General features: G+C 43.4%; 1 protein-coding gene across 2 annotated transcripts in view; it reads right to left on the bottom strand.

Annotated features, from left to right (window-relative positions):
• Positions 1-3,950: 3,950 nt before the first annotated feature.
• The window catches only part of LOC119967531 (tudor domain-containing protein 6-like), a 33,921-nt gene continuing 13,606 nt past the window's right edge, over positions 3,951-24,265 (bottom strand). Inside the window, exons 3-5 of one of the 2 annotated variants that reach the window (XM_038800206.1) lie at positions 21,303-21,386; positions 6,910-6,979; positions 5,232-5,314 (exon numbers count right to left, since the gene is read on the bottom strand). In XM_038800206.1, coding sequence (XP_038656134.1) covers positions 6,933-6,979; positions 21,303-21,386 — 131 coding nt within the window. In that variant the 3' untranslated portion in view covers positions 5,232-5,314; positions 6,910-6,932. Of the gene's footprint in view, positions 5,315-6,909; positions 6,980-21,302; positions 21,387-24,265 lie in introns of both variants that reach the window. The other variant, XM_038800205.1, reaches the window with a different exon arrangement.

Here is a 24,265-nt window from a genome sequence, read left to right as displayed (position 1 = left end):
TACATTTTCCTCCAAACCATTTATGTATACTACAGAGGCCCCAGCACTGATCCCTGTTGAACACAAGTCACAACCTTCCATTAAAAAAAAACACCCTTCTACTGCTACCCTTTCCCTTGTGACCGACAAGCCTCTCATCCTGTGTGACTTCACCTTTTGTACCAGTCTCCCATGAAGCACCTTTTCAAAGGCTTTACTGAAGTCTATGAAAACACCATCCACTGCCCTCCCCATATCAATCATCTTTGTCACTTCCTCAAAAAAACACTATCAAGTTAGTGAGGCACAATCTGCCCTTCACAAAACCATCCTAATGAGTCCATTTGTTTCCAAATGGGTATAAATCCTGGCCCTGAAAATTCTTTCCAATAATTTACCTACTGACATGAGGCTCACCTGCCTAGTTTCCTGGATTATCCCTGCTACCTTTCTTAAACAGTGGTACCACATTAGCTACTGTAACCAATTGTAATACAAAGATGTCAGTTAAGCCCCACGCAATTTACTCCCTTGCTTCCCTCAGTATTCTAGTGTAAATCCCATCCAGCAGATTTATCTACCTTAATGTATTCTAATACACACAATACCACCTCTTTTTCGATCTCAACGTGACCCAGACTGTCCACACACCCTACCCAAGAATCATCTTCCACAAACTCCTTTTCTTTGGTGAACACTGATGCAAAGTAACTTCCTAGTTTCTTTATACCTCAAGGGTTTCAACTGTCCCTACCCTTCTGGACCATACAAAAGTGTCCTTTTTGATTTTGACAAGGTTCACAACATCTCTCGTTACCCAAGGCTCCTTAAGCTTACCATACTTTTCTCTCAGGAATGTGACTTTCGCTTGAAAGACTCCCACATGTCCGATGTTGATTTACTATCCAACAGCCACATCCAATCCAAATTCTTAAATTCTGGTCTGTTATAATTTGCCTTTCCCCAGTTTAACACTTTAATAGATAGAATTTACAGTGCAGGAGGCCATTCAGCCCATCGAGTCTGCACCAGCTCTTGGAAAGAGAACCCTACCCACATCTCCACCCTATCCCCATAACCCAGCAACCCCAAGGTCAATTTTGGACACTAAGGGCAATTTAACATGGCCAATCCACCTAACCTGCACATCTTTGGACTGTGGGAGGAAACCAGAGCACCCGGAGGAAACCCACGCACACACGGGGAGGATGTGTAGACTCCGCACAGTGACCCCAAGCCGGAATTGAACCTGGGATCCTGGAGCTGTAATGCAATTGTGCTATACACAATGCTACCGCAACGGTTAACCTCATGCCTATCCAAAACTTACAGAATTATGGTCACTATTCCCAAAATGTTCCCCTACTGAAACCTCAACCAACTGTCCAGGCTCATTCCCCAATACCAGGTCCAGTACTGCCTCTTTAGTTGGACTATCTACTTATTGCATCAAGATTTGATCAGTAACCATCAAGCCCCGTGAGTGAGCAACAATATTGAAAATTTATTACCACTGGCAACTTGAACTAATCCACCTGGCAAACAAAATCACTGGTTCCGTTATACAAATCAAATAACCTGCACATCTTTGGACTGTAGGAGAAAACCCAAGCACCGGGGGAAACCTATGCAGAGAATGTACATACTCCAGTCACCCCAGGTCGAAATTGAACCCAGGTCCCTGGTGCTGTGAGGCAACAGTGCTAACCATTGTGCAAACTTGTTCGTGTATATATGCTGCAAGGTAACCATGTTGAGACTATTCACGATCAAGTCTTATGTCTAATCTACTGGTTGATGCCAAACCCAATAGACTATTTGTAGTCTGTTAATCTGGCTCACTCTCTTGATGCTCACTTAGATGGGCAGGGTCTGATTTGCGTTGGGAGTGAGAGACTACGAGTGAGACAGGCACACTGGGGTGACATGATCATCTATATTGTCAGAAGTAAGCTTACATTAACACTGCAATTAAGTTACTATGAAAAGCCCCTAGTCACCACATTCCGGCACCTGTTCAGGTACACGGTGGGAGAATTCAGAATGTCCAAATAACCCAACAGCACTTCTTTTGGGACTTGTGGAGGAAACTGGAACACCCAGAGGAAACCCACACAGATATGAGGAGAATGTGCAGACTCCATGCAGACAGTGACCCAAGCTGGGAATCAAAACTGGGACCCTGGTGCTGTGAAGCCATAATGCTAACCACTATGCTACCATGCTTCAGTGCCAGGGACCCAGGTGCAATTCCGGCCTTGGGTGACCATATGAAGTTTGCACATTCTCCCTGTCATTTCCAATTCAAAAGCTTTGCTACCCACACCAGCCATCACACTGCAGCACACTGAGATTTAAGTATGTTGCCCAAAGTGGAAAGGTCAGATAGGTTGCATGTGGAAGGGAGAAGGATTAGGAGAGATTTAAAGTTGGTGGTAGGAATAGTAGGGAGGTGAGAACATGATTTCACTAAGTGTTTGGAACTTAGGTCAAAAGGATGAGGCAGAAATCCTCAAACAGTTGGATTTGCACTGCACATCACCCACAGGTCTACAGTTAAAGATCTGGAAGGCAGAATTAGATTGCATGTTTTGAACATCATGAACACAATAAATTGCTGCAATTCATTCTAATCTATAGTGGCAGATTGTCACTCATTGAGACACTGCCGGCCAGCATTTGTTACTCTAGAGAGCAGCAGATATTCCCCCGAGAACCATATGGGCTTTTACAACAATCATAGGTAATCTCAGTAATATGCATGAAACTTTCATTTCCAGACTTTAAAAAAATTTATTGCTCGACTTGGATTCCAAGGCGGGGTTTGAACCCATTTCCTCTCTAGAGTCTCTGCATTACTAGGCCAGTCAATATTGCCACTATGTCACCATCTCTCCCTTGAGCCAAGGAAAGAAAATTCAACGGACTCTGTCAAACAAACTTGTCCCATGCATTGCTGTTTGCTTGAGACAGCTTCATCTTTTTCCTATACATAGCCAGTTGTATTTATACGTACAACACAAGAACGGAATTCATGCAGGCAGCACAGTGGCTAGCACTGCACTGTCCGTATGGAGTTTGCACATTCTCCCCGTGTTTGCATGGGTTTGACCCCCACAATCCAAAGATGTGCAGGGTAGGTGGATATATTGGCGCTATATTGCCCCTTATTGGAAAAAATGAATTGGGTACTCTTTTTTTAAAAAGCATGGAATGCATAAGCAAACCTGACTTATACGCTGTTGAGAATTACTTAATACATTTGATTTACCATGTAACCTTGTAACTATGATTTCTTACTGTGTAATCTGTGTACCCCCAGTTACACTTCAGGTGAAATATTTTTCATCATGAAGGCCTCACCACCTATAAATGGCAGGTCTGAGGGAAAAGAGATGGAGAAAAAAAAACTCAGCAGCTAATTACTTGCAAGTCACAAGCAATCATACTGTTGCTTTTAGTGTTGTTAATCTCCCTTCATTCTTGATAGTTAACAGCAGAGCACTAAACTCAAGACGTCCTAGCTATAAAAAAAAGCCTTCTGCACAGATTTATTTTTAACTACTCATGCTTCTCACATCAGTAGTCACTGCCAAAGAAATTCAAACTGAAAAAAATGAATTTGACCCAATGCTCAAAATCAGCACTGCATAATGTACTAAGTAAAAATTTTAATCACAAAAGCAAAATATGTGTTTAGAAATCATGAAGAACTTTTGACATCATTGACAACTAAGTAGAAAAAGACTTGTATGGTGGTGACAGAAAATCTTGTACATAACTGAAAAACAAATGACTATTCATAGCCTGGTCTTAGATATCAAATATGTCATCGTAAAAATGGAGAACACAAATGACCAGTAATTTGGTCTCCATGACATTAATTATTGCACATCAGATTAAGATACAAGATAAAGCAACTTAACATAAAAACAAAAAAACACAAAAGAAATGGAAGCAGAGGCAGACCATATGGTCAACTTTTAAAATTTAATGAGCCCTCACAAAAATGTCTGCATAAACAAGCTTTTATTTGTCATTTCAGTTGAACACATTTTTAAACAGGTTGCAGTGTACATAGAAATATTTTGATGACTACTACTTTTGGAAACATCCTGTTTGGTTCTAGGACAGTTATAGTTGACTTACATTATAATCCATAATTCAGAGTTTGAGAGAGGACTTTTTCCAGGAACCATGGGTGATTACATTTTTGGCTGTAACATACATACAGAAACAATTCTAAGGCATTGACATTCTTGCATACTGATCAGTTTTCAGCAAGATTCACTACAATGTTTGCTTAATAGGTTTATCAAATTTTTACAACTTCCAAGTATCTGTTCAGTTCACCATTATAGATGAAACATGGTCATTTTCTAACTGACTGGTACCAGCAGTAATCTTTAGATTCAAATTCTATCCAACAGGCCACACACCTGTTAATAACTCTTTCTACTGCATCCCCCATCCCACCCATCCCCCAATGAAATTTGGGCATATTCATGGACTAAGAAAAGACTGTGGTTTGCTAAGTCAATTGAATGCAAGTTTGAATTCTAAACTTAAAACCACCCTTAGACTGAAATACCACAACATCCCAAAATTTTAAAAAAATGATTATATATCTCTCTTCTAGTCACCTGATCAATCATAAACATACTAGAGTAGTTTCTGTATTTTAGAGCTTGGGGATTGATTCCAGAGACAAAGCATTCTTTTTAAAATCAGTTGGACAATGCAAGGGGATAAATGAAATGTTCACTTTCCAGTATTTGTCGCCATAGTATTTTAACAAAAATCTTCAGGAGCAGGAATAATCAGTATATGTCTTTATAAATCCTCCTTAACCTCTGATGACACTATTGGAGGGAATCCATTGATTCTGTAGTAGATGTGCCTTCTACAGTGATGCAGCTATTGGTTTCTACATTTATGTTTGACAAATTTTCAAACTTGTTTAATTTTTCTGATGCCGAAAGTGCAGCAAAAGACATCAGTTGGTGGTGTTTTGGGTTTTGATCCATTAAGTGGTTAAGAAATGCAACTTCTGATTTGGTAGAAGGTAGCAAACCATCAGTAACCTTGATACTGGCACCGTGGATCAATTGTTCTTTATCTAATGCAACACTATCAACAGCCTTTTTTGCTACATGTGAATGCAGCATCTGCCCATCTTCATTTTCACAGTGAACTTCAGAACCAACGATTTCTTTCAGGGAGACATCAGTACTGAGATTTGGATTGTTTGACCCACTGCTCTGGTGTTCATTCTCATTTCGAACTTCCACACAATTTATATCATAATTAGCCTGAAGTATCAATAAAGGTGATCCTATTAAAAGAGAAAATATAAACAACACATAGTATTGGAAAAGTGAGAGCTTTGCTTTTCTACACAAGGCACGGGATGCATGCACAGCCATAGAGCTGTGAAAAGTTATGACACCAATAAAGACCACAAACTCTGAAATGGATAACAATACAGCTCAGGAGGACACCGGTCCTTGGTGAAATCCCAGTTTGAATTGTGTTCTGCCTTCTGCCCCCAAATTACTCAAGTACAACGAGACAAGCTAAAAGCATGCTGGACAAGTCAAATATATTGAGTAATAAATTTAGCAACCAACCACATTCAAAATATAAATAATACTCCAAAACCTAGTTACAGTTCCAGGCTAGTAGTGAAATGTATATTTAGATTACTGGCAGACCCAATTCCCATAATCAGGCCAACTTAAACCTTCAATGTAGCTTTGCACTCTGCAGTGGCTTATGGCCTGAAGGAAGTTACAATGTAGTAATATAGCAATGATATATATTATGATATTTGAATATGGTGGCTTATGATACTACACCACATCAAAGTCTAGGAGATTACTTACACCCTGCAGTTACCTGAACAGTTGTGAAAACTTGGAAGGGTCAATTGAGAGAATAGGTTGTGTGTTTACTGAAAAAAGGCAAAGTTAACAGCACAGAAGAACCTATACTGAAGCTTGCAATAGAAGTTTCTAACATATTTAATCAAATCTCAAAATAAGGCTTTACTTCATCTTAGCTAACAGGCCAGAATGCAGAAAGCGTTTTGGGAACCATGAACATGATCACTAGCTGAATTGAATATAATCTGTTCCCGATTACTGCTTCGGGTCTGCATTGAAAATAAAATGAAAGCCTGCAGAGGCAGGAAAAATAAAACTGCTGATGGAGACTGAGACAGCCAATCTCAATCCAATAGAGACCAAAGTAGGGCAAAGGACCACTCAAGGTGTTTAAATTGGGATTAATTCACTTGGCGCATTTGTTATTTCATACAGACAAAAAAGGTAGCCATCCAATAGGAACAAAAGTAATTTTCTATGCATATAGCTCCTCCACCCTTCCCTGCTTTGCTCAGGCAGATCCAGGCTGAGTGGGCTTCACTGTGCTATAGATTACATATCTACGGTGAGGTACTTTTCAGGCCCTGAAAATGTGAGCAAGAGACTACTGCTGCAATTATGATTGGCATGGTTATATTTGTGTGATCTCTTCTAAAATTGTGTTCACGTCATATCAATTTTAAACTAATTTTGATGTTTCTTCATATTGCAAATAAGCCATTCGTTAAGATAACCTCAGTTATCAGTAACCGTCTCCTCATTTGTGTTGAACTGTCCAGTGAAAATAGTTAGAAAAAGCAAAAGTCACCATTCCATGCTACCAATCTGTCTCTTAAAACGCAATGCAGCCTTTATCTGGACTGTACGCATACAGTCAGGGTACCAGAGAGAGAGAGAGAGAGAGAGAGAGAGGAGTTAGGATATTAGTTTAAAGTAAAGCTAAATTACCCACTGAAGTGGAATAGCCATTAACCTTTATTATACATAATTATTAATTTTTTTTGATAGGAAATAAATGAATTTTATAACTTTCCCGTATACCCACCTGGTATGAATCATTATACTGGTTTATTTCCTTTCAAATCTCGACTCACCAAGTGTTTGTTCAAGTGTGCCTTTGGAGAAATTGAAGAAATATATGTGCAATAGACACAAATATCTGGTCCAAATCACAAAACAGTGCATCTGGCTTTATTGCATAAGAGTAAACACTGAAAAGCGAACAATTCGTCCATCAGGACCATTTTTTCGAATGCACCTTTACATTTCCTCTGCAAGCAATTGTGTAAGTGGATAGTTGAAAGTTGGTGTCATTTCAAAAGGAAAACTGCCAACAATAAAATTCCAGGGTATCAATTCAGCTCATTTATATCTTTCCAAGTCACAACAGAATTGCAACTTCTTTCCCGTTGACATCACCCTATAACCATCAACATTTTCTTAGTGAGGCATTATGTAAAAAAGAACAAATGGAAGCTACAAACAAAATGTCACTTCCTTCCTGCCCTCCTGACTGGAATCTATATAACTCGCGAATGATGGTCATTCAAGAACTGTAAAACCCTTGGCCCGGGTTAGCTTAAAAAAAAACTGTAAAATAACCCCTAGTTCTAATCAGGAAGTAAATCTCAGTACAACAATCAGATACAATTTAATTTCCAGTTCCTTTTTCCTGAAACTACCTCCCGAACAGCACTGTGGGTGTACCTACACCTCAGGTACTGCAGTGGTTCAAGAAGACAACTCACTTCTGAAGGGCAACTAGAGATGGGCGATAAATGCTGGCCTAATCATCGGTAACCATATCCCATAAAAATGTATTTTAAAAAACAGAATTAAAGAAAAATAACACATTACTCACTTTTTGGTAAGCTGCCAGTTTAAAAAAGCAATTTTAAACTATAGTAGAATATAGGGAGGTTTACCAGTTAGGACTTTAATTTTGTACAGAACGAATCCACTAAAGACAACGCCAACAACTTATGGCTGCAACTGATAAATTACATCAGCCTTCATACAGCTGGTCCACACTATCTTTTGATTGTGGAATTACAATACTTGCTCGACACCTGAACCAGCTGTTTGTTTTTGCATGTGCATTTATAATATAATAATAATCTTTATTATCACAAGTAGGCTTACATTAACATTGCAATGAAGTTACTGTGAAAACTTCCTCGTGGCCACATTCCGGCACCTGTTTGGGTTCACCGAGGTAGAATTCAGAATGTCCAAATTATCCAACAGCACGTCTTTCGGGACTTGTGGGAGGAAACCCACGCAGACATGGAGAACGTGCAGACTCCGCACAGACAGTGACCCAAGCTGGGAATCGAAACTGGGACCCTGGCGTTGTGACGCAGTAATGCTAGCCACTGTGTTACCGTGCTGCCCAACTTTTCATCGGTGGACACAGTTAAAACAAAGGAGAGTAAGTTGCTTTACTCCACAGTAATATGAACATACAGACCACAGTTACAATCGGATTGATACAACTTGCAGAAATGGACAAAGTGGACCCAACGAGCACAGTTTCCCATGTCACATACAGGATTACAGCACAAGATCATCAGGGCATTAAGTAAAAAGGAAATTAAGATACTAAGAGCAGCAAGTACATGAAAGGATTATTTTCACAGTGAAAAAAAATCCGACAAATTTCAAGTAGTAAATATATTCGATCACTGAATGTTGGAGCAGCACGATGGCAGTGGTCAGCACTACTACCACACAGCACCAGGCACTCGGGTTCAATTCCGGCCTTGGGTGTCTGTGTGAAGTTTGCACTCTCCCTGTGTCTGCATGGATTTCCTCAGGGTGCTCCGGATTCCTCCCACAGTCCAAAGATGTGGTCAGTTTGATTAGCCATTCTAAATTGCCCCCTAGTGTCCAACGGTTGGGTGGGTTTGCAGGGATAGGACAAGGTGGACTTTGGTGGAATGCACTTTTGGAAGCTCCGGGCAGCCTCAATAAACCGATTGGCCTCCTTCTACACTATGAATCACTACAGTGTAGAATGCTATTTGTCCCATTGAATCCGACCCAACCTCGAAGAGCACCCTTCCCAGGCTCATTGCCCTATCCTCACGTAATCTGCTCATCCTTTGACACTTGGGCAATTTAACATGGCCAATCCACCTAACCTACATATCTCTCAATAAGCTGCTCAAGCACAACGTGGGAAATTAGGGACACTATTATTACTCCCAGCTTCCCTGGTCACCACGCATGTAGAATGTGTGTCCAAATGCAGCTCCCAGTTAACCAGATTTCAGAGCTGGAGCTGCGGGTGAACTCACTGTGAGGCATCCAGGACGTTGAGGAAGTCGTAAATAGCACACTTAAAGACGTGGTCACACTGCAGGTTAGAATTACACAGGCAGAAGAGGGAATGGGTCCAGGAACAGTAAAAGGCTCAAGAAGGCAGTGCTGCAGTCCCCTGTGGCCATCCCCTCTCAAACCAATACACCACTTTGGATACTGTTTGTATGTGTGTGTGGGGGGGGGGAATGGCCTCGGGAAAACAGCAGTAGCCAAATCCATAGCACGATAGGTGGCTCTGCTGCTCAGATAGTGGGAGAAAACCAAGTGACAGGGCTATAGCGATAGTGGATTAATACTTAGGAGCATAGACAGACGCTTCTGTAGCCGCAAACATGAATCAAGGATGGTATGTTGCCTCCCTGGTGCCAGGTCCAGGATATTACCGAGTGGCTGCAGGGCATTGAGGAGGGAAGGTGAACAGCAAGTGGTCGTGATACACATTGGTACCAACGACATAGGTAAACTAAAGGATGATGGCCTGTAAGTGATGTCCTGCAAGCCAAGTACAGGAAGTTAGAAGGTAAACTAAAATGGAGGATCTCAAATGTAGTAATCTCAGGATTACCCCTAGTTCCACGCACTAGGAAGAGCAGGAATAGGAGGATATGTCAGATGATGTGTGGCTGGAGAGATGGTGTAACCAGGAGGGATTCAGATTCTTGAAGCACTCGGACCGATTCGGAGGAGGTGGAACCTATACAAACGGATGGGTTGCACCCAGGTAGAGCTGGGACCAATATCCTCGCGGGTGCTTTTGCTAGTCCTGTTGGGGAGTATTTAAACTAGTGTGGCAAGGGGGTGGGATCCCAGGAGTAGGATCAGATAGGCCAAACTCGGATCAGGAAAATGGAGGTAGAACTTTAGCTGGTGCTGTAGAAGATGCAACGATAGACTTGGAATTGCAGAAGAAGCAAAGTTTTAGTGTCCAGCAAGGGAAACTGGTGGGGTTAAACTGTTTGTACTTCAATACAAGGAGTATTACAAACAAGGTAGACAGGATAAGAGCACAGATAGCAACTCAAACTCCTCCTCCAGGCTTGGCAAACCCTCCTCAATGACGAGATCCCCAAATCTCTCAATCCCTGCCCGCTGCCACCTCCTAAAGCCCCCGTCCAGCACCCCACCAGAGCGAACCCGTGATTGTCACAGATCAGTGACTACACCGATTCCCCCTCCAGTCTCCTGTGCTGCCTCCATTGCCCCCACAATCTCAGGGCTGCCACTCCCACTGATCATGTGGAGTACCGAGCCGGTGAGAACGGCGGAGATGCCATTAACAGAGCTTCCAGATTCATGCCCTTGCAAGATGCCACCTCCACTCACTCCCACACCGACCCCTCCCCCACTACCCATTTCCTAACCATCGAAATATTGGCCGCCCAGTAGTAGTTAATAAAGTTTGGAAGGGCCAAGCCTCCTTCACCTATGGGCTTTCCCAGCCCATATAAAACCCGAGATGGCCGCATTTATCTTCCTAAAAATTGCCCCAGGATGAAGATTGGAAGAGACTGAAACACAAACAGCAATCGCGGGAGGACTGTCATCTTCACAATCTGTACCATTGACAGCATGTGCATGTCCCACCTATGGAATGTGTTTTTTTATTGAAACTAGTATATGTTGGTATTCCAAAGGATTTGGGTGTCCTTATAAACAAACCATAAGTATACAGCAAGCAATTATGTAGGCCAGGCGCCCCGAACAGGCGGCGGAATGTGGCGACTAGGGGCTTTTCACAGTAACTTCATTTGAAGCCTACTCGTGACAATAAGCGATTTTAATAGAACATAGAGAAATACAGCACAGAACAGGCCCTTCGGCCCACGATGTTGTGCCAAACTGTGGTCGCACCAAAGCTTTATTTAATTGCAAAAGACACCTCTACTCTTATACTCAATCCTCTTGTAATAAAGGCCAATGTACCATTTCCCATTGCTTGCTGTACCTGTATGCGAGCTTTCAGTGACTCATGAACAAGGGCACCTAGGTCTCTTTGAATTCAAAGCTTCCCACCACATTTTTCCACATGTGCCAAATCTGTTACCACTTGCTAACCCTCTACAAATACCCTTTAAGCATCTTTGCCCCCTCCTTACAACTCATGTTGTGCGAGTTGGTTTTTAGCCTTTATTGAAAGAAGGGTGAAGACCTCAGACTACAATTATACAGGGTTTTCATGAAACCATTTCATGAAAGATTATTGCTTTGGAGATGGCACAACATAAATTCACTGGAATAAATGAAATAATAGGTTAAATTCTTTACTAGACCACTGTAATCTTGTTGGCTGGGATCTAACGATTTAGAAAGCTGTAGGAATGGGGGAACAAAGTTAACCGAAGGCTTTCTTTATGAGAGTTAATCTGACCTCAGCATTGAAGAAACATTACCGAAACGACCGATTTTACAGGAGCTACCTTAGCTCTACTCAATATTTTGTCAATTCAGTCAAGTCCAAATACAACGGGTGGGATTCTCTGTTTCTGAGACTACTTGTTGAAGCCAACACAATTCGTGGACTTACATGACAAGAAAAACTGACGCCACACCTAGACCTATTCCACTACTATTAAGGGGCTAGCACCGGTGCCGCACGGAACACAATTGATTCCTGAAAAACGGTGCAGGATTCGCCGGGTTTGTGACTGACACGCGGGAGGCTATCATACGCATTACAATTCCCCCACACATTCATCCTGGCGAACATGACAACACTGGGTGTGCTGGAGCGCACCCAAACAGCTGTTGGAGCGGCTGCGGCCAGAGGGCACCGAGCGGGGTGCCCTTGGGGGGGGGGGGGGGACCTATACGATCCGTGGCACTAAGTTTAACAGTGGGTTGTTAGCGGTGTGTGCAACTGCAACGCCAGCTGCAGCAATGGCGTCTGTGCCCATTCACCTCGACCCCACAGCCCACCTCCTGGACACCTTCTGCTACTCCCCTCAACCATTTTATCAGCACACTATGGCGATGTTGGACACTTTCCGTACCCCCTCTCTCTCCCTCAGCAGCCGCCACGCCAGTTTCACAATTTTTAAATGCAAAAGTGAACCATGCCGTCGGGAACTCGGTCCATTGGAGGCAGAGAATCGTGGAGCCCTGAAGAATACTGGGTCGGGCCCGCTAATGATACACAAACGGTGTCCACTGTAAATGTGTTCCAGAACGCATCGACTCCGCTGTCGAGATGCTGCAGCCAAATCGCCTTTCCCGATTTCAGCGTTGGCTAACAGATTCTTAGTTTCACACAATGCTACGTGTCTACCTGTGACACTCCAGTGTTCCTTCTTTATGCAGGTGATAATAAGTGGTAATGTTGCTGTAGCATTGATACTAAAATAACCCATTGCCTGTTGGTAATTTCCCCAAATTAATTATGCTCAGCCAAAAGTTAACTTGGGAGACAACTCGTTTTATTAATCTGTTTTAAACATACTGATGCCCAACAAAACTTGCTGACTTTTGCATGTTAGTGGCAATTGATACGCTCATAGACGAAATTCAGGTCTGTTGACATACCACATGGATTCTGCTGGCATATCAGTCATGCTCGATACAAGCATCCCACCTGCCAGTAAGGGCAAATTACATCAGCATGGGTGAAGGAGTTGGAGGGAAATTCCCAATTGTACTGCTTCTCAAACCACATTTTAGATTGTTTAAAAATTATTTCACAGCATGTAGGCATCACTGGCTAGACCGATATTTTTGATGCCCACCCGTAATTGGCCTTGAGGTGGTGACTTGCTTTCTTTTCAGCAACAGTGAAGGAAATGTGATATAGTTCCAAGTCAGGATGGTGTGTGGCTTGGAGGGGAACTTACGATGTTCCCATGCATATGCTGCCCTTGACGAGAGATTGTGGGTTTCAAAGGTGCTGTTGAAAAATTTCAACATAGATTTTATTTGCAGCAACTGGGATATAGACCTCCTGAATGATATTACAGATTCAAACAGAAGCCACAAGGTCCTCAGCAGCAACAGGATGATGATATTCTGCTGTTATCCAGTCTTTGAGATTTCAGTATTCCCAGAATAGTCAGAGGACAAGAAATAGAGTTGCATGCAGGCACCTATTTCAAATATCCACAATAGAGATTCCAGCTGAGATTCAATGGTCAAGAAATCCAAACCTTTTCCAAGGTGGAAAAACTTTCTTGAAACATTGTTTAAACTGCCATGGAAGGGATAAACATTAAAGGGCTTTCACCATATCTACTGCTAAAAAAGTCCAAATTGTAGATTACAAGCACCAACAGCAATTCATGTCTAAGCCACTTCAAAAACAGGACAGTCTTAACGTTAAACCTAGGTGCAATTTAAGTAAACCAGATTTCCTGAAGTTAAAAGATGCTAACAGGTCAGAAAAATCACAATGTGTAGAGTTCATTGCTCCAGCAATAGTTTTGGTTTCCATTTCATCCAGGTTTGTTTTCTCTCTTGTGCTTATACCGAAAGACAAATTAAACATGTCCTAGCCACAAAAAACACAACAAATCCATCCGGGCAAATTACTGCCCCTTACTCTCCATCAGCAGCAAAGTGATGAAACAGTCATCAATAGTGCTACCAAGCGGCACTTATACAACAATAACATGTTCACGAACACTCAAATTTGAGTTCCAGTAAGGCAACTAGGCTCTTGACCACATTACAGCCTTGGTCCAAACATCGATCAAAGAGCTGAACTCGAGAGGCGTTAGGGTGACTGCGCTCAATATCAAGGACATATTTGAACAAGCGTGGGATTAAAGCCTAGAAAAACTGACATCAATAAAAATCAAAAGGAAAATTTTCCACTGACTGGAGTCCTACCTAGCACAATGAAAGAAGATTGTGATTGTTGGAGGTCAATCACCTCATGCCGAGGGCATGGCTTCAGAGTTCCTTGGAGTACTAGGCCCAACCATCTTCAGCTACTTCATCAATGACTTTCCCTCCATAAAAGGTCAGAGATGTCCACAGATGATTACACAATATTCTACACCATTTACGACTAATCAGATACTAAAGCAGTTCATTCTCATATACTGCAAGCCCTGCACAATCTTGGGTTGATAAGTGACAAATAAAATTTGTGCCGAGTAATGACCACCTCCAATAGGAGATGCCCATCTGTCCGTACTATCAACGTCTGATGGTTACTACCGAACAGAAACTGAACTGGACCAGCCAAATAGAAATATAGAAAAAATGAGAAGCACGTCATTCAGCCCTTCGACCTGCTCTACCAATCAATGATCATGGTTGATCCTTTACCCCAACACCATACTCCACACTTGGTCTCCACAGCCTTTTGTGGCAGAGAATTCCAGATTTATTACCCTCAGCGCAGCGGTTTCTCCTCAGCCCAGTCCTAAATGACCTACCCTGTAAAATGTGACCCTTGTTCTAAACCTCCCCCAACCCCCTCCAGCCACAGAAAACAACATCCCTGCATCCAGTCTGTCCAGATCTGACAAAATTTCATACATTTCAATTAGATCCCCACTCATGCTTCTAAATTCCAGTGAATACAGTTGACTAAATTTTCCTTCATCCTGTCATTCCAGGAATCAACCTGATGAGACTTTTGCTGGACTCCCTCTATGGCAAGTATATCTTTTCTTAGATAGGAGGTGGAGATGCCAGTGTTGGACTGGGGTGGGCACAGTAAGAAGTCTGACATCATCAGGTTAAAGTTCAACAGGTTTGTTTTGAATCATTAGCTTTCGAGCGCAGCTCCTTCATCAGGAGTCTTAAGATAAGGGGCGGGATTCTCCCATTTCAGCAGCAGTGTCTCCACGGAAACGCGACGGCGTAAACAGGCCGCTGGGAGTACCGATTCGGGCTCCTACAGGGGGCTAGCTTGACGCTGGAGCAGTTCACGCCACTCCAGCCTCCCATCCCTGCATGAACTGTGCACCGCGGGATCTGCGCATGCCGCGTTCCCGCCCAGGTGTGTGGCTGGCGCCGGCTGGACTTTGCCTTTTTAGAGTGGCCGCTCGGCCCAAGAATCAGCAGGCCCGCGACCGGTGCTGACCCGCAGACAACCGCGTGCCGGCGTCGGGACAGCCCAGTTGCGGGATTCTCCGGCCCGGCACCAGGCTGGGAGAATCCCGCCCAAGGAGACCAAAACTGCACACAATACTCCCCTTCCAGCTGCAGCAAGACATCCTTGCTCCTGTACTCAAGTGCTCTTGAAATGAAAGCCAACATACTATGAGACTTTCTAAATGCTTGCTGTACATGCATGCTTGTGTTCAGGTCCCTTTTGTACATCGACATTTCCCAATTACACTATTTAAATAATACTCTGCTATTCTGTTTCTCGGTCCGAAGTGGATAACTTCACATTTTTCCACATTGTGCTGCATCTGCCACGTATTTGCCCATTCACTCAGCTTGTTTAAATCATTTTGAAGCCTCTGAACATCCCCATAGCTCACATTTCCACCAAGTTTTGTGTCGCTCGCAAACTTTAAAAGATTACTTTTAGTTCTCTCATCCAAATCACTGATGTATATTGTGAATAGCTGGATCCCAAGCATTGATCCCTGCGGGTCCCACTCATCACTGCCTGCTATTTTGAAAATGACCCATCTATTTCTACTGTTTCTTGTCTGCTAACCAATTCTCAAGCCATGCCAATATATTAACCTCCAATCTCACTTGTTTTAATTTTGCACACTAACGTCTTTTGTGTGGGTTCATCAAAAAAAGCTTTGTGGCTCCACGAGTCAGTGGCTGGGAATTTTGTGGCAACTAACTCACATCCTGACTCCCCAAAGCTTGTCCATCATTGACAAGACACAAATACTTTCCACTTGCCTGGATTGAGTGCAGCTCTAACACTCAACAGGCTTGACGCCATCCAGGACTAAACAGTTCACTTTGACTGGAACCCCATCCATCACCTTGAAAAAATTACACCCTCCATCACTGACGCATTGTGGAAGCAGTGTGTATCACATACCAGAAACACTGTAGCAACTGACCAAGGCTCCTTCGATGGCACCTTTCCAAACTCATGACCTCTTATCAGCGAGGGCAAAGGCTGCAGGTAGATGCAAACACCACCATCAAATTCCCCTCCAAGTCACACGCCATTCTTATTTGGAATTATATTGCCTTTCCTTCACTGTCGCTGGATCAAAATCCTGGCACTCCTGTCCTTGCAACTATGTGCTTATTCCTACAACACATAGAACATAGAGAAATACAGCACAGAACAGGCCCTTCGGCCCACGATGTTGTGCCGAACTTTTGTCCTCAGTTAATCATAGATTATCATTGAATTTTGGACACCAAGGGCAATTTATCATGGCCAATCCACCCAACCTGCACATTTTTGGACTGTGGGAGGAAACCGGAGCGCCCGGAGGAAACCCACGCACACACGGGGAGGATGTGCAGACTCCACACAGACAGTGACCCAAGCCGGAATCAAACCTGGGACCCTGGAGCTGTGAAGCAATTGTGCTATCCACAATGCTACAGTGTTGCCCTTAAGAACAAATTAATCTACACTCCATTATTCTACCATAATCCACGTACCTATCCAATAGCCACTTGAAGGTCCCTAATGTTTCCGACTCAACTACTTACACAGGCAGTGCATTCCATGCCCCCATTACTCTCTGGGTAAAGAACCTACCTCTGACATCCCCTCTATATCTTCCACCATTCACCTTAAATTTATGTCCCCTTGCAATGGTTTGTTCCACCCAGGGGAAAAGTCTCTGACTGTCTACTCTATCTATTCCCCTGATCATCTTATAAACCTCTTATCAAGTCACCCATCATCCTTCTCCGTTCTAATGCGAAAAGGCCTAGCACCCTCAACCTTTCCTCGTAAGACCTACTCTCCATTCCAGGCAACATCCTGGTAAATCTCCTTTGCACCTTTTCAAAAGCTTCCACATCCTTCCTAAAATGAGGTGACCAGAACTGCACACAGTACTCCAAATGTGGCCGTACCAAGGTTTTGTACAGCTGCATCATCACATCACAGCTCTTAAATTCAATCCCTCTGCTAATGAACACTAGCACACCATAGGCCTTCTTCACAGCTCTATCCACTTGAGTGGCAACTTTCAAAGATCTCTCTGTTCCTCTACATTGCCAAGAAGCCTACCGTTAACCCTGTATTCCGCATTCATATTTGTCCTTACAAAATGGACAACCTCACTTGTCAGAGTTAAACTTCATCTGCCACTTCTCAGCCCAGCTCTGCATCCTATCTATGTCTCTTTGCAGCTGACAACAGCCCTCCTCACCATCCACAACTCCACCAATCTTCGTATCATATGCAAATTTACTGACCCACCCTTCAACTCCCTCATCCAAGTCATTAATGAAAATCACAAACAGCAGAGGACCCAGAACTGATCCCTGCGGTACGCCACTGGTAACTGGGCTCCAGGCTGAATATTTGCAATCCACCACCACTCTCTGACTTCTATCGGTTAGCCAGTTCGTTATCCAACTGGCCAAATTTCCCACTATCCCATGCCTCCTTACTTTCTGCATAAGCCTACCATGGGGAACCTTATCAAATGCCTTACTAAAATCCCTGTACACTACATCCACTGCTTTACCTTCATCCACGTGCTTGGTCACCTCCTCAAAGAATTCAATAAGACTTGTAAGACCTACCCCTCACAAATCCGTGCTGACTATCCCTAATCAAGCAGTGTCTTTCCAGATGCTCAGAAATCCTATCCCTCAGTACCCTTTCCATTACTTTGCCTACCGCCGAAGTAAGACTAACTGGCCTGTAATTCCCAGGGTTATCCCTATTCCGTTTTTTGAACAGGGGCACGACATTCGCCACTCTCCAATCCCCTGGTACCACCCCTGTTGACAGCGAGGACGAAAAGATAATTGCCAACAGCTCTGCAATTTCATTTCATGCTTCCCATAGAATCCTTGGATATATCCCGTCAGGCCCGGGGGACTTGTCTATCCTCAAGTTTTTCAAAATGCCCAACACATCTGCCTTCCCAACAAGTATCTCCTCGAGCTTACCAGTCTGTTTCACACTGTCCTCTCCAACAATATGGCCCCGCTCGTTTGTAAATACTGAAGAAAAGTACTCGTTCAAGACCTCTCCTATCTCTTCAGACTCGATACACAATCTCCCACTACTGTCCTTGATCAAACCTACCCTCGCTCTAGTCATTCTAATATTTCTCACATATGTGTAAAAGGCCTTGAGGTTTTCCTTGATCCTGCCCACCAAAGATATTTCATGCCCTCTCTTAGCTCTCCTAATCCCTTTCTTCAGTTCCCTCCTGGCTATCTTGTATCCCTCCAGCACCCTGTCTGAACCTGGTTTCCTCAGCCTTACACAAGTCTCCTTCTTCCTCTTAACAAGACATTCAACCTCTCTTGTCAACGATGGTTCCCTCACTTGACCATCTCTTCCTTGCCTGACAGGGACATACATAACAAAGACACGCAGTACCTGTTCCTTGAACAAGTTCCACATTTCACTTGCCCTGACAGCCTATGTTCCCAACTTATGCACTTCAATTCCTGTCTGACAGCATTGTATTTACCCTTCCCCCAATTGTAAACCTTGCCCTGTTGCACGCACCTATCCCTCTCCATTACTAAAGTGAAAGTCACAGAATTGTGGTCACTACCTCCAAAATGCTCCCCCACTAACAAATCTATCACCTGCCCTGGTTCATTACCAAGTACCAAATCCAATATGCCTCCCCTCTGGTCGGACAATCTACATACCGTGTTAGAAAAGCTTCCTGGACACATTGCACAAACACCACCCCATCCAAACTATTTGATCTAAATAGTTTCCACTCAATGTTTGGGAAGTTGAAGTCACCCATGACTACTACCCTATGACTTCTGCACCTTTCCAAAATCTGTTTCCCAATCTGTTCCTCCACATCTCTGCTGCTATTGGGGGGCCTGTAGAAAACTGCCAACAAGGTGACTGCTCCTATTCTGACTTTTTTCCTATATTTCCTATTTCTGACTTCAACCCATACTACCTCAGTAGGCAGATCCTCATCGAACTGCCTTTCTGCAGCTGTTATACTACCTCTAATTAACAATGCTCCCCCCCCCCCACCTTTTTACTATCCTCCCTAATCTTGTTGAAATATCTATAACCTGGAACCTTCAACAACCATTTCTGCCCCTCTTCTATCCAAGTTTCCGTGATGGCCATCACATTGTAGTCCCAAGTACCGATCCATGCCTTAAGTTCACACACCTTATTCCTGATGCTTCTTGCGTTGAAGTATACACACTTCAACTCATCTCCTTGCCTGCAAGTACTCTCCTTTGTCAGTGTTACCTTCCCCACTGCATCACTACATGCTTTGGCTTCCTTAGTCGCTGGACTACAAATTTGGTTCCCATTCCCCAGCCAAATTAATTTAAACCCTCCTGAAGAGTACTAGAAAACCTCCCGCCCAGGATATTGGTGCCCCTCTGGTTCAGATGCAACCCGCCCTGCTTGTACAGGTCCCACCTTCCCCAGAGTGCACTCCAATTATTCAAATACCTGAAGCCCTCCCTCCCACAACATTCCTGCAGCCACGTGTTCAACTGCACTCTCTCCCTATTCCTAGCCTCGCTATCACGTGGCACCGGCAACAAATCCTAGATGACAACTCTGTCTGTCTGGCCTTTAACTTCCAGTTTAACTCCCTAAACTTGTTTATTACCGCCACCCCCCTTTTCCTACCTACGTCGTTGGTACCAATGTGCACCACGACTTCTGGCTGTTCACCCTCCCCCTTCAGGATCCTGAAGACACGAACCTAGAATTCCCTGGCACCCGGGAGGCAACATCCCTTCCGGGAGTCTCGCTCGCAACCACAGAATCTCCTATCTATTCCCCTAACCATTGAATCTCCTATTACTATTGCTTTTCTATTCCCCCCCTTCCCTTCTGAGCCCCAGAGCCAGACTCAGTGCCAGAGACCTGGCCGCTAGGGCCTTCCCCCGATAGGTCATCCACCTCCCTCCCCCCCGCCCCCCCCCCCCCCCCCAAACAGCATCCAAAACGGTATACTTGCTTTGAAGGGGAATGGCCACAAGGGATCCCTGCACTGTCTGCCTGTCCATTTTCTTTCCCCTGACTGTAACCCAGCTTGTCCAGTACCTTGGGCGTGGCTACCTCTCTGTAACTCTTCTCGATAACCCCCTCTGCCTCCCGGATGATCCGAAGTTCATCCAGCTTCAGTTCCCTAACACGGTCTCTGAGGAGCTGGAGTTGGATGCACTTCCTGCAGGTATAGTCAGCGGGGACACCGGTGGTATCCCTCACCACATCCTACAGGAGGAGCATGCAACTGCTCTAGCCTCCATCCCCTTTTACTTTACAGAATATAGCTGCCCTGTGGACCAACTGGACCTCCGCCCTCCGACTCTGCTCCCAGTCAGCTGCACTCTAAACTCCTGGCTCCCTTCTCGCTCTTTGCGGAATTGAAATGAAAGGCGCACCTTGCTCCCTCCACACCCAACTCCCTCAGTCACCAAACTCTCACTATAGCACTCAAATGCACCAAGTTCAGCACTCCAGTGCAATGGACTGCAATGGTTCACCACCACTTTCTCAAGGGCAATTAGTGATGGGAAATAAATGTTGTCCCAGTGAGACCTGCATTGCATGAACAAATACAAAAACGTTACTTATTACTTGTAAAGTGCAAGTTTAGGTGGGGTAGAGAAACAAAGAGACCTTAAGAGTGCAAATACAATCAATCAATCAGTAAATGTTGCATAACAGGTTAACATGGCCAGAAAATATGCAAACGAAGCACTAGGGTTTAATTCTAGGACGTTATGCTCAACTATAGTTCTAGGTTACCATATTATACAAAGGATGTAGGCTCTGAAGATTTACAAAGACAATACCAGAATCCTACATTTAAAAATATTTCCCCTTTGAAGGATCATAACATTTGAAAGGTAGAAGAGAGGTTATGACAAGGGAGAATAGAATCACAATGAATAAAATTATTTTAATGTTGAGGCTACATAGGTTCAAGAAAATATTACACATCACACTATTTGTTAACAAAACAATGATACTTTGTAAAATTGCACGTGCAGTTTGGTATAAAGCAGCAGGAACATTTTGAAAACTTTACATACCTTTTTCCATGCCAGCAAATGTATCTTTCAAAGGTATGTTTTCCTCTTGCTCAGCATCTCTTTCAGTTATAGCTATCTGTAATTCTGAGGGGGAAAATATTTTAAAAGTACCATCCACTCATCACATCCAAGCTATCTAGTACCCAAAGATCACAGATGCAATGTGCAAGAGTAGGAGGTAATGTTTAGAAAATTTTACATCTGGGCAGTGGAGGGGTGAAGCTGACTGCCTGTCCTTTACACAACTCCTGATTTGCTCCATTAATTTGTTATTTAAAAAAAAAAGACCAACAAACGGATGAGATCGCAAAATAACAAAATTTCAGAAATACATTAATAAAATTATTTTCACTAATAAAAGGTCTTCCATTGGTCAAGTGAATTAGACCCCAAATGTCATTCAAGTTCACAGTACATATTTGGGTTAATATTTGCATTTAAGTATAACAATTTTTCTAACTTACAAGCAAGTGATTTTAAGAATAAAGGTAGCCCTTTGAGTCTGGTCATATACTTTGAAATATACACCCTCTTAAATGTTCAGGCTGTAGTAACTTTGAAGAGGTTCAAGATCCAACCATCAATTTTCTGTAGAAGTTGGGGTACTTGAAAATGCACCTCATAGCAAAATATTGAGCTCCAAGGTTTCAAACAGTGCTTCCATGTGAAGCAGAAATTACTTATTTTAATTTCCAGCATATTGCATTCGCTGCTCATGATCCTATATATCAGAGAGACCACACCTTTACCATGTCATAGGAACTTAATTCAAAGTCCAGGGGCAGGATTCTCACAGCCCGGGACCGGGCCGGAGAATCAGTGCCGACACGGTCAGGGGCTGCTCAACATGCACCTCCCCCCTCCCCCGGCAATTCTCAGCCGAGCTGCCATAGCAAAACACTTGGGAGTCCTGCCCGCACCATCTACACCTGCTCTCAGCCAGCGAGACCTTGGCGTGGAAGGGTCCAGAGGCGACCCCGGGGAGGGTCTCTGTTGTGACCTACCAACCAGCAGGCCTGGCCTCCTTTCTTCCGCGCCGACCCGGCGCATTGAAGGCAGCTACTGCGCATGCGAGTCTGTACAAAACATGATGCATTTTGCTAAGTTCCCAGTTAATGCAAAGGGGCTGCTGCTGTATTTGCGAAAGTAATGAGAATGTCAGAGGCCGAGCAGCTGATAAACCTAGTGTTGTTGTTACACAAACGCTGCTTCCAAAGTTAAACTCAAAGCTGTCCTGCTCACAGCCACACAATTAGTTGCTTTTTGGAGCAAATGTAATTTTGCCACAGGTGCAGGATCCGTGATGAAAAGTATAGAATTCAGCCACAAAGCAGCTATCTTATGATAAAAAAAAAGGTTTGGATTGCCAGTAAATCCTCTAATCGAGTTCTACAGCAAGGGCGGTAGAAATTACTTCCCTTCTGGAGTGTGAAATGATTGCCATCAAGTGTGATGTCTATGCTGGTACGGTGAACCCATGCTAATTTAGTAATTGTTTATGCTGGGACGGTTAACTAATGCTAATTTAGCAATTGTCTATGCTGGGACCAAGAGCAATTTGTATTAAGGACTACAATGTGCACAAGAGAAAAATACAACTTCATGAAGAGCTGGACACAGAAGGAGTTTCACAATTTGGCAGAATAACAGCAGATATTCAATGTCAGTGTAGAAGATTTTTCCAGTAGAATCAGACAACACAAATGATCAGGTTTAGGAAAGTGTGTGTATGAGGCTGGGGGAGAAGAGAAGGACGAAAAAGAGGAATAACCTTAAGCATTGCAAGATAACATTCCTACTTTCTGCTTTCTTTGGTCTGATGCTACCAGCCACATCCCACCCCCTTTTCAGAATTACAATGGGACCGTTTCCCTCTGCAACACACTAGTTTACTCCACAGTCATCCCCAAGTACTTTACCACCTTTCCATGCAAGCGCAAGAGATGCACGACCCTTTTATGTCCTCCCTGACAAGGTCATAAACAGCTCTTCCAAGAGAAGAAGCAAATCACTTCCATTTCTTTCAACTTACAGTATATATTCGCTGATCTTTGTTCCGCCTGCAACTATTACTAAATTCCCAGCCATTTTAACCCTCCACCTTACTCCCAACTTACTCCTTGGCTTGCTCGTGTTCCAACGAAGCCCAATCCAAGTTTAAGAAACAGCATTTCATCTTTCGACTAAAATCTTTATTGTAGTCTTCTGGACTCAAATGAGTTGAACAATGAGTAAAATTGGGACAGAGGTTGTTTTACTATTGATTATTGGTTTCCTCCCCTTCTGCTTCTTTAATTACTTTACGTTTAGATGAAATGAAAATCGCTTATTGTCACGAGTAGGCTTCAAATGAAGTTACTGTGAAAAGCCCCTAGTCGCCACATTCCGGCGCCTGTCCGGGGAGGCTGGTACGGGAATCGAACCGTGCTGCTGGCCTGCCTTGGTCTGCTTTAAAAGCCAGCAATTTAGCCCAGTGAGCTAAACCAGCTATACTGCAAATCCAGTCTCCTCTCGACAAATGTTTTGTTTCTTTACTTGTCCCATTACCATTCCCTTTGACCTCACACCATGAAACCGTTTGTCATTTAATCTCTCCTGCCCTCTATCATTCCCTTTTATGCTACTGGCTACCCATCCCACTTGCTCTAAATCTATTAGATTTCTAATTTTTTTCAGTTACTACAAAAAAAAATCAACTGAAATATTAAGTGCTTCTCTCTCCACAAATGCTGCCCGACCATTGAATATCTCCAGCATTTTAGTTTTCTCTTTCAAATTTTGTTCTGCTTTTGTAACATTCCAATCAACTGATTTGAGTCTATAGCACAAGATGTCAATGTGTCTGAACATAATCTGGTTGTTGCAGTTGGAACAAGATGGAATCATTCAAAGCTAGGTAATAAGAAATATTAAAGTTGCATGATTTTAAAAAGCTAACATAATATCATGCAACAAAGCATTGC

The sequence above is a fragment of the Scyliorhinus canicula genome, chromosome 6, assembly GCF_902713615.1.
Source record: "Scyliorhinus canicula chromosome 6, sScyCan1.1, whole genome shotgun sequence".
Classification (NCBI taxonomy): domain Eukaryota; kingdom Metazoa; phylum Chordata; class Chondrichthyes; order Carcharhiniformes; family Scyliorhinidae; genus Scyliorhinus; species Scyliorhinus canicula.
This window is presented reverse-complemented; position numbering and strand designations above follow the sequence as displayed.